Source organism: Aotus nancymaae, unplaced genomic scaffold (assembly GCF_030222135.1).
Source record: "Aotus nancymaae isolate 86718 unplaced genomic scaffold, 86718_ANA_hifiasm-v0.15.2.pri h1tg000079l, whole genome shotgun sequence".
NCBI classification, from domain to species: Eukaryota; Metazoa; Chordata; class Mammalia; order Primates; family Aotidae; genus Aotus; species Aotus nancymaae.
Window position 1 is genome coordinate 18,613,021 of NW_026988494.1, and position 14,265 is coordinate 18,627,285.

The window sequence follows — 14,265 nt, forward strand, 5'->3', positions numbered from 1 at the left end:
TGGACAGAAAGGATGATGGAGAGGCAGGAATCAACAACGGCTCCAAACTGCAGTGAGAGATGGTAGGATAGAGATACCCTGGGGAAAGTCTGGATTTGACAGAAGGCAGAATAAACTTGCGCTTGGAGCCCCAGTAAACACATCCCTCCCACCAAAACAACAGCAACAACAAAAATATACAGATAAATTGGCTGGGCATGGTGGCTCATGCCTGTAATCCTAGCACTTTGGGAGGCCAAGGCAGGAGAATTGCTTGAGGCCAGGAGCTTGAGACCAACCTGGGCAACATAGTGAGATCTCATCTCTACAAAAAAATGTAAAAAATTAGCTGGGTGCGGTGGCTAGTAGCTACTCTGGAGGCTGAGGCAGGAGGATCACCTGAGTCCAAGAGTTGGAGGCTGCAGTGAGCTATGATTGTACCAGTGCACTCCAGGCTTGGTGACAGAGACTCTGTCTCTAAAATATATGTGTGCATAAGTTAATTAAAGCTGAACATTTTTTAATTAAGTTACCTAGAAAGAAACCATTTTAATTTCAGCATCTGTATAAGAATTGTGCCATTTCACAAAATTTTGTCTTTAATTTCATGTGTGAAAAGAACAGTGTTTAATGCTTAAGGCTTTTCAAAGGTCTTTACTGAGAAGTGGCAGGAGGGGTTTGTTTTAGATGGAGAGGAAGGTAGAGATGTCCAGAGGGTGGGAGCAAGAAAAGCTGAGATTAGGGAAGAAAAGCTGCAAGTGCCCTGGTAAGATAAAAAGGTGTCTGCTGAGGGCTGGGCATAGTGGCTCATGCCTGTAATCCTAGCACTTAGGAGGCTGAGGCGGGCGGATCACTTGAGCTCAGGAGTTTGAGTCCAGCCTGGGCAACATAGCGAGACCCCATTTCTACAAAAAAATACGGAAATTAGCTAGGCATGGTGGTGTATACCTATAGTCCCAGCTACTCAGGAGGCTGAGGCAGAAGGATTGCTTGAGCCCAGGAGGTGGAGGCTGCAGTGAGTTGCTTCAGCTTGTGTTACAGTGAGACCCTGTCTTGAGTGCATGTGTGCGCACACACACACACACACACACACCCCTACTGAGACCCCCAAAGAAGAGATTTCTTTTTCTTTTTTCTGTTTTCTTTTTTTTTTTTTTGAGGAGTGTAGTGGGACCATCTTGGCTCACTGCAACCTCTGCCTCCCAGGTTCAAGAGATTTTGTCTGCCTCAGCCTCCTGAGTAGCTGGGACTACAGGTGCCCACCACCGTGCCTGGTTGATTTTTGTATTTTTGGTAGAGATGGGGTTTCACTATATTGGCTAGGCTAGTCTTGAACTGCTGACCTCATGATCTGCCTGCCTTGGCCTCCCAAAGTGCTGGGATTACAGGCATGAGCCACCGCACCCAGCCAAGAAGAGATTTCTAAGAGAAGGAATTTGTCATGGGGAGTGGGGAATCCAAGTTAGAAAAGGACAGTGGCTGGCATAGACTATCAAGATAGTGACATCAGGTGATGTTTGTGGTTCTCCAACTTATCTTTCACTGTACCAGTTTCCATAGCTCACTCAATCCGCTCCAGTTAGAGCACCTCCAGTTTATCCATAGATAGCTTATATCACCCTGTTTATTACCTTTTTAGAACTTATTACAATGGAAAATTGTTTATTAGTTTTCTTCCAAAGTGTGAACTTTATCAGGAGAAGGAAGCTTGACTGCTTTGTTCACCTCCGTATTTCTTTTCTTTTTTTGAGATGGAGTTTTGCTCTTGTTGCCCAGGCTGGAGTGCAATGGCCGATCTCAGCTCACCGCAACCTCCGCTTCCCGGGTTCAAGCAATTTTCCTGCCTTAGCCTCCTGAGTAGCTGGGATTATAGGCATGTGCCACCACGCCTGCCTAGTTTTGTATTTTTAGTAGAGACAGGGCTTCTCCATGTTGGTCAGGCTGGTTTCGAACTCCCAACCTCAGGTGAAGTGCTGGGATTACAGGCATGAGCCACTGTGCCCGGCCTCACCTCTGTATTTCTGGCATCTGGAACAGGACTAACAAAAAGTAGGAGCTCAATAAATACTTATTGGAGGAATACATGCATGCATGAAATTGTGATATTTCAGGCCTTGTGGCAGGAACCTGGGTTGGGGAGATATTTGGGGACAGCATGACCTTCCTTAAATAACTCAGAAAACACCTGCTGCCGTGGATGCTCTGGGATGATCACCGACTGTCTCCCTTCTCACAGGCTCTGTTGTGCAGTGAGTCCGTCTGGGGCTCGATAAAAATATTCTGAGACTGTGCATTGCATGCGGCGGAGGCTAAGGATTGAGCTGCTTGTTGTCAAGGAAGGAGGAGCCTCTCTCTCTCCCTCTTTCCCTTTCTCTCTGTTTCTTGTCTCTCTCTCTCTCTCTCCTTTCCCTTTTGTTCTATTATTTTTCCTGAAGTAATAAGCAGAGGGCTGATTGGGCAGGGGGCGGGGCGGGGGTGACTCATGCCGGTAATCCCAGCACTTTTGTCGGCTGAGGTGGGAGTATTACTTGAGGCCAGGAGTTTGAGACCAGCCTGGACGATATAGTGAGATCCTGTCTCTACAACAAAACAAGACAAAAAATAAAACAATAAGCATGTTTGGGAGGCTCCAGTAAGGCTGTTTCCTAGGCAGGGCTCTGGAGGAAATGGGGTCAGGAAAAGCTCTCGTTTCCCCACTCTTTTGCCCCCTTGCCCGCCGCTCCTCTTCCAGCTGGAACAGTCTTTCCCATGGCTCTGTGGTTTCCCTCCCTTCCGTCCTGCCTCCTTCTCCCTCTCCCTCTCCCTTTCCCCTCCTTCTCTCTCTCCTTCCTCTCTCTCTTTTTCTTCACTCTCACTCTGTTGCCCAGGCTGGAGTGCAGTGCTGTGATCTCGGCTCACTGCAACGTCCACCTCCCAGGTTCAAGCAGTTCTTCTGTCTCAGCCTCCCGAGTAGCTGAGATGACAGGCGCCCACTGCCACGCCCAGCTAATTTTTGTATTTTTACCAGAGACTGGGTTTTGCCATGTTGGCCAGGCTGGTCTCGAACTCCTGACCTCAAGTGGATCCGTCCACCTTGGCCTCCCAAAGTGCTGGGATTACAGGCGTGAGCCACTGTGCCCCAGGCAGCCTGGTGCGTTCCTAGGGGTGCTCTTTTATGTTGTTCTGAGCCCTTTGGATGGAGAGAGGCTTGTCAGGTGGCAAGCAAAGGGGCGTGCTGATAGGTGTTTTGGTGATGTATTTTAGGCTCTGTAATAGATCCCCCTAACTTCAGTGGCTTAAACACAGTCATTTACTGTGCTTAGGGATCTGAGGGGCAGGATTATGGCAGGGCAGAGTGGGGAACACTCTGCTCCCCATGACGTCGGCTGGGTCCTGGGTAGTCACTCAGCTGTGTTCAGCTGGACACAGGACCTAGCTGAGACTCTGGGACAAGTGGCCCCTCCTGCCCTATGTGGTGTTTCCAGCAAGATGGGAGGGTGGGCTTCTTATGTGGCAGCTCAGGGCTTTCGAGAATATAAAAGCAGAAGCTGGCCAGGCGTGGGGGCTCATGCCTGCCATCCCAGCACTTTGGGAGGCCAAGTCAGGAGGATCACTTGAGGCAAGGAGTTCAAGACCAGCCTGGGCAACATAGTGAGATCACCCCCCACATCTCCACAAAAAATTAAAAAATCAGCCAGGCATGGTGGTGCATGCTTGTGGTTCTAGCTACTTGGGAAGCTGAGGCGGGAGGACTGCTTGAGCCCATGAGGTTGAGGCCTCAGTGAGCCACGATTGCACCACTGCACTCCAGCCTGGGTGGCGAGTGAGACGATGTCTCAAATAATAAAAGCAGAAGCTGCTAAGCCTTCTAGGTTTTGGCTGAAACTAGCAGAGCCTCACTCCTGCTATATCCCATTAGTTAAAGTGAGTCTCTGGGCCTGCTCCAATTAAAGAGGAAGGGCTGACCCAAGAGTGTGATTAGTGAGAGGCATGTTTTAGTGAGGTCACCAGCCTGGGCCAGGTCCAGGAGGAAGACAGGGAAGGGTTACCCCAGGTCTGACATGACCCCTTTGTCCCAAAGCGAGGGCTTCTATGTAATCCCAGCACTTTGGGAGGCTGAGGTGGGTGGATCACCTGAGGTCAGTTCGAGACCAGCCTGACCAACATGGAGAAACCCTGTCTCTACTAAAAAAAATACAAAATTAGTTGGGCGTGGTTGGAGCATGCCTGTAATCCCAGCTACTCAGGAGGCTGAGGCAGGAGAATCACTTGAACCCGGGAGGTGGAGGTTGCAGTGAGCCAAGATAGTGCCATTGTACTCCAGCCTGGGCAACAAGAGCGAAACTCTGTCTCATTAAAAAAAAAAAAAAAAAAGAATTTGGCTGCTGTCCTGGCTCAGTGACTGGAGCTTCAGTTGGGGCCCCTGCACCCTGGCCCTCCTGCCTCTCCAACCCCCAGTGCTGCTCTTATCCCATCAGGGGCGGGCAGGGAGCTGTGTGAACGCCTGCCCCGGAGACATGCTTCTGGTCTTTTCCTCCCTCCCGCTCCCCTTACGTCCCACACTCACCCCAGGTCCTCTCCTGCTGCCACCTCCCCGGACCCCCCAGCCCACACTAACCTTCCGCACCTCGGAGGCCTTGTCATCGGCCCCTTAGGTTCCGCCCTAGGCTGCCTTGTGCTTTGAGTTTCCTCGTAACATGTCCCTTCTGTCTCCCACCACCTGAGCAGTAGGCTCGGAGCCCGGGATGGTAGGGAAGGTTGTCAGGGGGCACCAGGCAGTCTGGGACCAAGAAGGCTGGACAGATGGCCACGGTAGTGACTGTGCCTGCCCCACTAGGGGGCCCTGGGGCAGTGGCAACTGTAGCCATGCTGGTCTTTTGCCAAGAGGCCATATGCAGTAGACCCAGGAGTTGGCTGGTGAGGTGAGAAGCCGGCGGGGCGGGCGGTTTGGGTGGGGAGGGGCTCTCTTTTGGAGAGGACACACTCTGACTCTACAGGGGCACCAGTCCCTGAGTCCCTTTTCCTCTATTTCACAGATAAGGTCCCGGGGTAGGTGATGGTGGCAGGGGCCAGCTGAAGCCTGTCTAACCCCTAGGCCCCTTTTTCCCACTGCCCTGTGTCACCTCCCTCATCCCCTCACTGGGGGAAGGGATGTCATCTTTCCCATTCCAAGGTGGGAGTTCCCAGGGAGCTGCCACGCTGCAGCAAGGGGAGCAGAGGGCAGACACACATGGCTCCAGAGGGCATGAGAAATGGCATTCTTTATTCATAAATAAAAACATAAAATTGCCACAAATAGTTTACATGGCCAAAAAGTGACATCAGAAAGAAAATGAAGCTGTCAAAAGCAAACCAAACCAAACAAGAAACCACAAAGAGAAAAATAACTATGTACATCTTCCAAATGCTCGCCCGTCCCAGGCTGCCCCTGCTGGGGGCTCCAGCTCTGCCTGCAGGCACAGCGTGAAGTCCACCTGCACAGGAGGTGGGTGAGGAGCCCCGCTGGCCCAGGGATTCAGCCTCTGTCATGGCAGCACCCACCGCAGGATGACTTGGGTCTGCAGGGAAACCCCACTTCCAAAGCTGCTGCTTCTACAGCCTGGCCTGGCTTCGTTTCAGGGAACTGTCTCACCTAAGAGATGGCCCAGGCTGGGGCCAGGCACAGGAGGCTCAGCACTGCCTCTCTGGGGAGAGATACCCCCATACCTCAGTCCCATCTGAGCTCAGTGCTACAGGGGCTGCTTGTGCCTGGCAGGAGTTCACCAGGAGACCTAGGAGGGAACCCCGGGAGAGTCCAGGCATTCTAAGGCCCAGGGGCAGAGTGCGATCCTTGGTGAGGTGGTATGGAGTGATGGTCTCTCTTGCAGACGTCCTTTGGGGCCACAGCAGGTTGGTTCGACCGAGTGGGCCAGTGTGCCAGCAGGCATGCCCAGAAGAAAGGGCAGGAAGCCCACCCTGTCTGGGGCCTGGGGCCAGGCTCCATGCTTAGAGGCCTCTGCTGTCCAGAGCCTCTTTCCAGAGAGGCGGAATCTGGTATGGTCCAAGAAGAGTGAGGGCGCTTTTGGACAGGACGGAAAAGAAAACCCACAGGAAGGTGAGGTCAGTAAGTCGCAGGACACTTGCATTCTAGTGCCACCATGGGCCACTCTGGGGCCTGGACTGGTGGCAGCCCAGGAAAGACATCTGCCACGTCAGACACTAAACAAAGCCTGGTGGGGACATGTCTGGGCTGGCCTGGGACAGGGCCATGGAGATACGGAGAAGCCTACACTCCTGTATATGGAGGGCACCAGTGCACCACAGGGGAGCACAGCCTCGTGCCTCAGGGCCTGTCCCTGGGGGTGGCAGCCACTACTTCTCCAGCAACATTGGAGGGCAGAGCGCTGGACTCTGGCTGCTCTTTCTTGGTGTAGGGGGTCTCCAGCCTGGGGACAGGGAGCCAGGCTTTCCTCTCTCTCCGTGGGGCAGTCTCACCAGGAGGAAAAACTCAAACAAGGCACAGCCTGGTGGAAAATAAAGGAACTGAGAGCTGGGGGGGCAAGGAATGGGACGTCTTTGACTTGGGTCTGAACTGTGCCCAATGGAGGGTTCCACCCTCAGGCAGCAAGGGACTTTTGGCTTGTAGATTCCAGGTTTAAACCTAGGCTGTGACTAAGAGCAATGGCTTGAAATTCCAGAAAACCTCCTCTGTCATTTGAGCATGGCAGGATGGGCATCGTTTAACCCCAGGGACAGGAAGACAGAGCCAGCCACAGAAAAGGTGACTCTGCTCACAGCCTGCACTCAGGGAAGGGCTGGGATCCAGGAGGGCTGGGGGCAAGGAGGGAAGCATCTTCCCACCCCCACCTTGGGGTCTCTAAGGGCCAGTGGTGGGCGAGGCTGACATGGGAACTGGCCTCGGACTCTTGAGTTCCCAGAGGCTCCCCTCCTCAGCAGGCAGCAGGCGCAGGCATGTGGGAAGGGCTGCTGTCCTGAGAACAGCAGCTGTGGCTACAGTCAAAAATAGAACATGGAACAGCCTGCTAGGCCTGGCTTGCTTCTGAAAAGACAAGAAAGAAAAAATGAAGAAAGAAAGAAAAAGAAAAAAAGAAAAATCTGGCCAGGCACAATGGCTCACATCTACAGTCTCAGCACTTTGGGAGGCCAAGGCAGGTGGACTGCTTGAGGCCAGAAGTTCAAGACCAGCTTGGGCAACAAAACAAGACCCATCCCTACAAAAAAAAAAAAAGAAAAGTTAGCCAGGCATGGTGGCGTGCACCTGTAGTCCAGCTAGTTGGAGAGCTGAGTCAGGAGGATTGCTTGAGCCCAGGAGTATGAGGCTGCAGTGAGTTATGATTATGCCACTGCAATGCAGCCTAGGGGACAGAGCAAGACCCTGTCTCCTAAAAACAAAAATAAAATCCCTGAATCAAACAGCAGAGAAACTCCACCTTTTCTCCCTCTCTACCACCACCTCCAGCTCTGTGTATCTGCAGAGAAACCCTAGACTCCCTGGGGCACTGCCCAAGCTCCTGAGAAAGGGAGCTGCTTTCTGGATCCTTTAGTCTGGGACAAATGGGGGCCTTGAGGTGGAGGGAGGATGGCTGGTGGCCAGGCTATCCACACTGCTGTGTATATGCCTCTTTTTCTTCCTGCTTGGGGCTCTGGCTTTCTGGCACTGTGAGGACCTGTCCTGACCTGTAGAAACCCAGAACTCAGCCCTGAAGTGATAAGGGGAGAGATGTGCCACCAAACCTGGCCGTAGGCAGAGGAGGAAAATGCCCAGATCACATATGTGCCATCTTAGATCTCTTCTGGATCAAGCAAAAGCTCAATTCTGGGGAAGGAAAAACGTTCCAGAATAGCCACCAGCTAACCTGAACTTGGTAGGGACTCCCTGCCAGATGGGGAGGCTCGCCAAGGATGGCTAGGAAGCCACACCCTCTGGTTCAAGATGGCTTCAACCTTCCCTTCCCAGCACCCAGCCCAAGGCCTCAGGGTCTATGGCTTGAAGAGTGGCCACTGAGGTCAAAGGCTACCAGCTGTCCAGAAGCTGCTCAGCTTCCATTCGCAAGAACCAGCAAACAGGGGTTGGGCCCCAGGGGCTGGCCATCACCCGCCCCTGGCTCTTACCCCTTGGCTTCTCCCTCTGCCCTCCTCAGGCTGTGACAGGGCTCCATACTGCCAGACTGCCTGGCTCTCCCCTCCTTGCTGTGCCTCGCCGGGGCCGGGACAGCCCTGAGGTTTCAAAGCCAGCTCCCCCACAACTCACTCCAACCCTACACCTCTGTGGCCAGAAGAAAATAGCTCAGGTTGTGATGGGGCCAGATTCCAAGGCTTCTCGTCATATATGGCTTCTTTCTGTTTCCAAGGCATTCCAATGTGTCCAGGAGGAAAAAGAGGTTGGGTTGAGAAGCAGAGGGGAGCCTCTGTACTTGGTATGGCCACCTTCCCTGGAGGAGGGGGAAAGGATATCTCTATTTTGAACAAAGGCCAAAGTTTAGAGCGCCCTTAACCAAAACAGAGAGACCTCCTGGACCCATTTCCTGGGAAAGCCAGAGGAGTGAGGGCCTGAGGTCGAGTGGGCTGCAGGGCAGGTAAGCACTGGGACATCAGAGAGGGAAGGAAATGCCATCCTGTCCACCCCTCGGGGCTCCTGGGTCTGTGTCCCAGGGAGTGGCGTCTCTCAGAGGGGTCTGAGTTGCTGAGCAGGGGGGATGCACAGAAGAGCCCCGCCTCGCAGTGCCAGGTCCCCAGGAATCGCCTTCCCAGACAGCTCCTCAGATCTCGGTGGCTATGATGTCCTCGTAGGGGATGTCAGCCCCTTCCAGCCCCTCCAAGGGCTCCCCGGCGCTGTCCCCGCGGGCCAGCTGCTGCAGGGCCTTCTCCAGGCGCTGATTCCGCTGGTACATGGCCACATAGCTCTGCTGCAGCTGCTTCTGGTACTGGATCACCTTCTCCTTCTCCTCCTTCCACACCAGCCGCTCGTGCTGGAAGCCCGAGGACATCTGGTCGTGGCCTTGCCGCTCCTCCCGCAGCTCGGCCCGCAGCCGCTCTAGCTCCCGCTGCAGGGCGGGCACGTCTTCAGGGAAGGTGGGCGGCACAATCTCACGGGCCAGGGCGGCCTGGGCCCGCAGCTCCTGCAGCTCCTGCTCCAGCAGGTTCACCTTCTCCCGCAGCAGCTCCGCCTCATTCTTCTTGCGCTGCAGCTCATTCTCACAGACCTCCAGCTCCAGGCCCTTGGTACGCAGGGCGCCCTCCAGGTCCTGGGTCCTCAGCTCCAGGCCCTCCAGCTTGCCCCGTGTGTCCTTCAGCTGCGCCTTGAGACCCAAGATCTCGCTGGCCTTGGCGTTCACTTCCGTCTGGGACTCCTTCAGCTGCTGCTTCAGGAGGGAGATCTCACCTGACTTCTGGCACACCTGCCAAGGGTGGGGTGGAGACAGAGCGCCAAGAGGTGAGTGTCCTTATCCAGGGAAGTGACAGTTCAGCTGCCTAAAATAAACAAGCCACTCCGGATGCGGTGGCCTGGTGTCAGGCTTCTAGCCTTCTTTGTCCAGTCTGAAACTAAGCTGGCATTGCTGTGACCTTTTCCCCAGGTTATGGAGCCATGCTATGTAGTAAAATGATAAAACAAATAATAATAATCATGTATAATGACACACAGTATATTATTATTATTTGAGATGGAGTCTTGCTTTGTCGCCCAGGCTGGAGTGCAGTGGCGTGATCTTGGCTCCCTGCAACTTTCGCCTCCCAGGTTCAAGCCATTCTCCTGCCTAAGCCTCCCAAGTAGCTGGGATTACAGGCCCCACCCCCCTCAATGTCCAGCTAATTTTTGTATTTTTAGTATGAGACAGTGTTTCATCATGTTGGCCAGGCTGGTCTCGAACTCCTAACCTCAAGTGATCTGCCTGCCTCGGCCCTCCAAAGTGCTGGGATTAAAGGTGTGAGCCACCACGCCTGACCACACATAAGTATATTATTATAAACATACTTTTACTAATAATGTATAATTTTATTAAGTGCTAAGCCCCACATTTGCTCATCTATTCCTCACAACACGATAAAGTAGGTACTATTACATCAATGAAACTGAGGCATGGAGAGACTATGATAGTAAATAGCTGGTGAAGTGACCAGCCTGAGGGTCAACACACACACACACACACACACACACACACATACATAAAGTATGAAAGCAAGGATTTGGGCCGGGCACAGTGGCTCATGCCTATAATCTCAGCACTTTGGGAGGCTGAGGTGGGTGGATCACATGAGGTCAGGAGTTTGAAACCAGCCTGGCCAACATGGTGAAACCCTGTCTCTACTAAAAATACAAAAATTAGCTGGGCATGGTGGTGTGTGCCTGTAATCCCAGCTACTAGACGGGCTGAGGCAGGAGGATTGCTTGAACCTGGGAGGCAGAGGTCGCAGTGAGCTGAGATTGTACCACTGCACTCCAGTCTGGGCAACAGAGTGAGACTCTGTCTAAAAAAAAAAAAAATAGCAAAGGTTTGATCCTAATAGTCTAATCGCTATGCCACATTACCACCATAGCTAATGTATTTAGAATCACCTGGACTATAAGAGGTCAGGCTGAGGTTCAAAGCCAGGCCCACACCTCAGCTACAACTGTGTCACTCCCTTCATGAAATGAATACAGGGTTGGCCTTGGAATGAAATTCTTAGTCCTAACCAGGCATCCTGGGTAGGGTGGAATTTTCTCCAGGACTATGCAGTGTTTCACTGAGGGCAAGGGGAATTTTCTACTGTGAAGGAAATATTAAGGTGGCTTCCAAGCTTCTTCCAAGAATCCATTCTGTCAAGCCACATGCTCTGGCCTTCATTCACCCTTAAGATGCAGCCAGACTGGCTTTGGTCTCCCAATGAGCCACCATGACCCCAATGGCCAAGATCCAGAGACACAGTGGCTTTGGCTTTCATCATTGCTCTTGGCCAAATTTTGATGGGGGATAGGAGTGGAAACAGAGAAGGAGGGCAAGAGGAGAAGACAGTGATTCCGCATTTGGCAGATGTGGATTGGGCTCTGCATCCACGCCAGCACGGTGCTCGTCACTGGGTATGGTAGTGAATATGCGATGTAGTCTTTATCCCAGTAGAGAGGAGAGAGGAGGGCTGGGTGCATGCAGGGGTGAGGTTGGAGGGTGTGGGCACAAACATGGATGACAGAAATCAGGCTGGCACAGAAACCAATACCATTAGTATTAAATGGGGGTGATGTAGCTGCCAGTAGCAGGCAGGCTAAACCACTGGTCATTGACTTGCACGTAGCCAGGGTTTTGGGTGTAGATTGAGGTTTGGACTCTGAACTGGGGGTGAGGCAGGCATGTGGACAGACCAAGCTGGATGCAAGCATGTAAAGAGCCTCAACGATGGACTTGAGCTTCACGGGTCATCCGGATCACCCGGCTGCTGAGAAAAGCTGCTTTCCCACCAACAGGATGCAGAGGTTATGGGGTTCTCCAGCACGGTCAGGTCCAGATGCCTCATTTCCAAGTGTGGCGGAGTGTGTGTGTATGAGTGTGTAAGTGTGAGAATCTTCCCTTCCTCTCCTAGGTTTCCATCTCAGCTCATCCAATAGAAGTTCCCCTTACACTTCCACAAGGAGCAACCACTTCCATCACTGAAACCTGCCACAAATGGGGCCCCTCTTACTAGTGGGTGCCGTCTCCTCCCTCCAAAGCAACAAATACATTCTGTGCTCTCTTGGGCCCCTGGCCCCGAGTGAGCTCAGGCATGGCTTGTGCTTCTTCTGAGCCTGCTGTGAGCAGATTGGAGGGAGGTCGGCCCACAGCCTGGCTGGGCCATAGTACTCTGGCTTCTGGCTTCTTGGTTAATGGCTCACTTGGGAAACTGAAATCTAGGAGCCACGAGGGTGATAGCGAGGACAGGAGGAAGCTCAGAGGTAAGTCAATCCCCCAGCATGGTTTGCAGGGAGCCCCTTCTTTGAGTGATAAAGCCAGCACATTAGCCCCACTTGCCTGTGAGGTCTGTGTTTGCACGCTATTGGCTGGCACCAGAAGGAGAGGAGGGGGACTGGTGCAAACCGCTGACCACCCAAGCCCATGAGTACAGTGTGGCCTCACCTCCCACTGGGTCTCCTCCAGCGCAGGGCCAAAGCTCGTCTTCTCCCTCTCATAGGACCTAAGCTTGGTCTCCAGCAGGTCCTGCTCCTTCATGAGGCTCTCGAGCTCCTGCCGGAGCTGCCGCTTCTCCTGCTGAAGCTGCAGTACCTGCAGGTGCAGGACCTGCTGTGCGCGCTGGTTCTTCTGCGAGGCCTGCTTGAGCTTGCTGCCACCTTTGGGCTCCGGGGCCTCCAGCTCGTCCCTGCAGCGCCGCGGCCGCTCCTCGTAGGCCAGGCTGGAGGCGAGCTCCTTCTCCTCGAAGCTGCGCTGTAGCTTCTGGAGGGCACCTTCTCTCTCCAATAGCTTCTGCTCCAGCTCCTGGATGCTGCACTCATCCGTGGAGATGGGGGAGCGGACGCATGACGGGCCCTTGTCCACCTTGCCTGGGTGGCCCAGCTTGCTACCTCCGTCTGAGAAGGACAGAGCCTTCAGGCTCATCATGTTGCTGTCCTGGAGGACAATGCCCTGGGTGATGTTGTGGGCGGAGCCCCCAAAACGGCTGGTGGGTCCCACAGGTGTGACCAGTGGGTCCAGCTGGTAGCTGCTGCTGGTGCTGTGTGTGGGCAGGCTGGACATGGAGTTCCGGCCAGAGTCAGATAGCGCCCCAGAGCACAGGCCGGGCTTCAGCTCCTGCTCCTTGGGCTTGTCTGGAGGGGCAGGGTGCAGCTGGTGGCTGGCACTCTCCGGAGAGGAGTGCAGGATGGCTCCTGACCGTGGCAGCACAGGCTTGAAGGCTGTGGGCCTCACTGGACCCTTCTCGGAGCCCTGTAGAGGAAAAGGACCACGGTGATTCATGTCTCCCCTATGCATTCACTATACCCTCTCTCCCCAGGCATGTATGCCGACCTGGAGCCAGCCTGGGCTCCCGGAGTGCAAGTAGCACCCCTCTTGGTCACTTGTCTTAGCAGACCTCTCCTGTTGCTTTGAAGCAGCTGAGTGTGATAAATCTCTCTTAAGAGGTGGGGTGCAGTGGCTTACGGCTGTAGTCCCAGCACTTTGGAAGGCCAAGGCAGGTGGATCACCTGAGGTTGAGAGTTCAAGACCAACCTGACCAACATGGTGAAACCCCAACTCCACTAAAAATATAAAATTGGCCAGGGATGGTGGCGAATGCCTGTAATTCCAGCTACTTCGGAGGCTGAGGCAGGAGAATTGCTTGGACCTGGGAGCAGGAGTTTGCAGTGAACCAAGATCATACCACTGCACTCCAGCCTGGGCGACAAGAGCAAGAATCCATCTCAAAAAGAAAAAAAAAGTCTCTCTTAAGAAGGAAAGAACCCTCTGTCACTCGGGAATGTCAATGGTGACTTGGGCACTTTGTTCTATGAAATAGCAACCTGCCACCAGCTTGTCCCAGCCTTCCTGAGGTGATAAACACATATTGAGGCTCCTACTCTGTCTGTGTGGGGCAGGTTAGGGCATTAGGCCGGCTGAGCTTGGTGACCCTCTCTAGGTCCATCCCTTCTTCCTGTTTGCTGCCTCTTCCGTTAAGCCTGGAGCAAGGACACTGACCTGGCCTCCTCACAGGTTGGGAGACTCATTCCAAATCACAGTCCTTTTTAAAAACTGTAATTTTCCCCGGTGGAGTGCTTTGCAGTTTACAAGCCCCTTAGTTTGAAAAGCTGAATGCTCTATGCAAACGTAAGAGGCTCTTTCATAGTAAATCAAAGCCTTAGATTCATTTCCCCGGGGCAGGGGCAGAGGACTGAATAGGAAAATTGATTTCAGTGTCCACTCGTGGGACGCACAAGGGCTTGAGCTGGTGTAAGGGCTGGAGTTCTGAGTGCCTGGGCCTCTTCTGCTCTCAACTCTGCTAAATGGAAGACAAAATTCCAGCCCATATTCAAAGATGCCCCAGGCACAGCTTGAGCAAGGAGCTACTGCACTTCAGGGCAGAAAATGAGAACACCCGACCCATCCCCACGAGTCTTCTGGGGAGAGAAGCGGCTAGCTTCCTGCCTGCATCCTCTTCATCTGTGCTTCCAAATGAGAACAGGGCTCCCTCTCCTTCCCAAGGCTTGGCAAATGCCAGAGTCCTGCATTGACAATTCAGCGACATTTCAGTGTGACTTCGGGAAGCTTACATGCCCCCTGTGCTCTTTGCTTATGGGCTGACCCGAGACTTCTGCTTCAGGGGACTGAGCAATGCTCTAATTCCTTTGGGCAACCTTTGATCTCTGCG

The 14,265-nt window shown here is 53.4% G+C and overlaps 1 protein-coding gene across 1 annotated transcript in view; it reads right to left on the minus strand.

Annotated features, from left to right (window-relative positions):
* Positions 1-5,200: 5,200 nt before the first annotated feature.
* The window catches only part of LZTS1 (leucine zipper tumor suppressor 1), a 59,641-nt gene continuing 50,576 nt past the window's right edge, over positions 5,201-14,265 (minus strand). The window contains exons 3-4 of the mRNA XM_012435362.3: positions 12,045-12,848; positions 5,201-9,356 (exon numbers count right to left, since the gene is read on the minus strand). Of these exons, the coding sequence (XP_012290785.1) occupies positions 8,718-9,356; positions 12,045-12,848 (1,443 nt within the window). The 3' untranslated portion in view covers positions 5,201-8,717. The remainder of the gene's footprint in view (positions 9,357-12,044; positions 12,849-14,265) is intronic.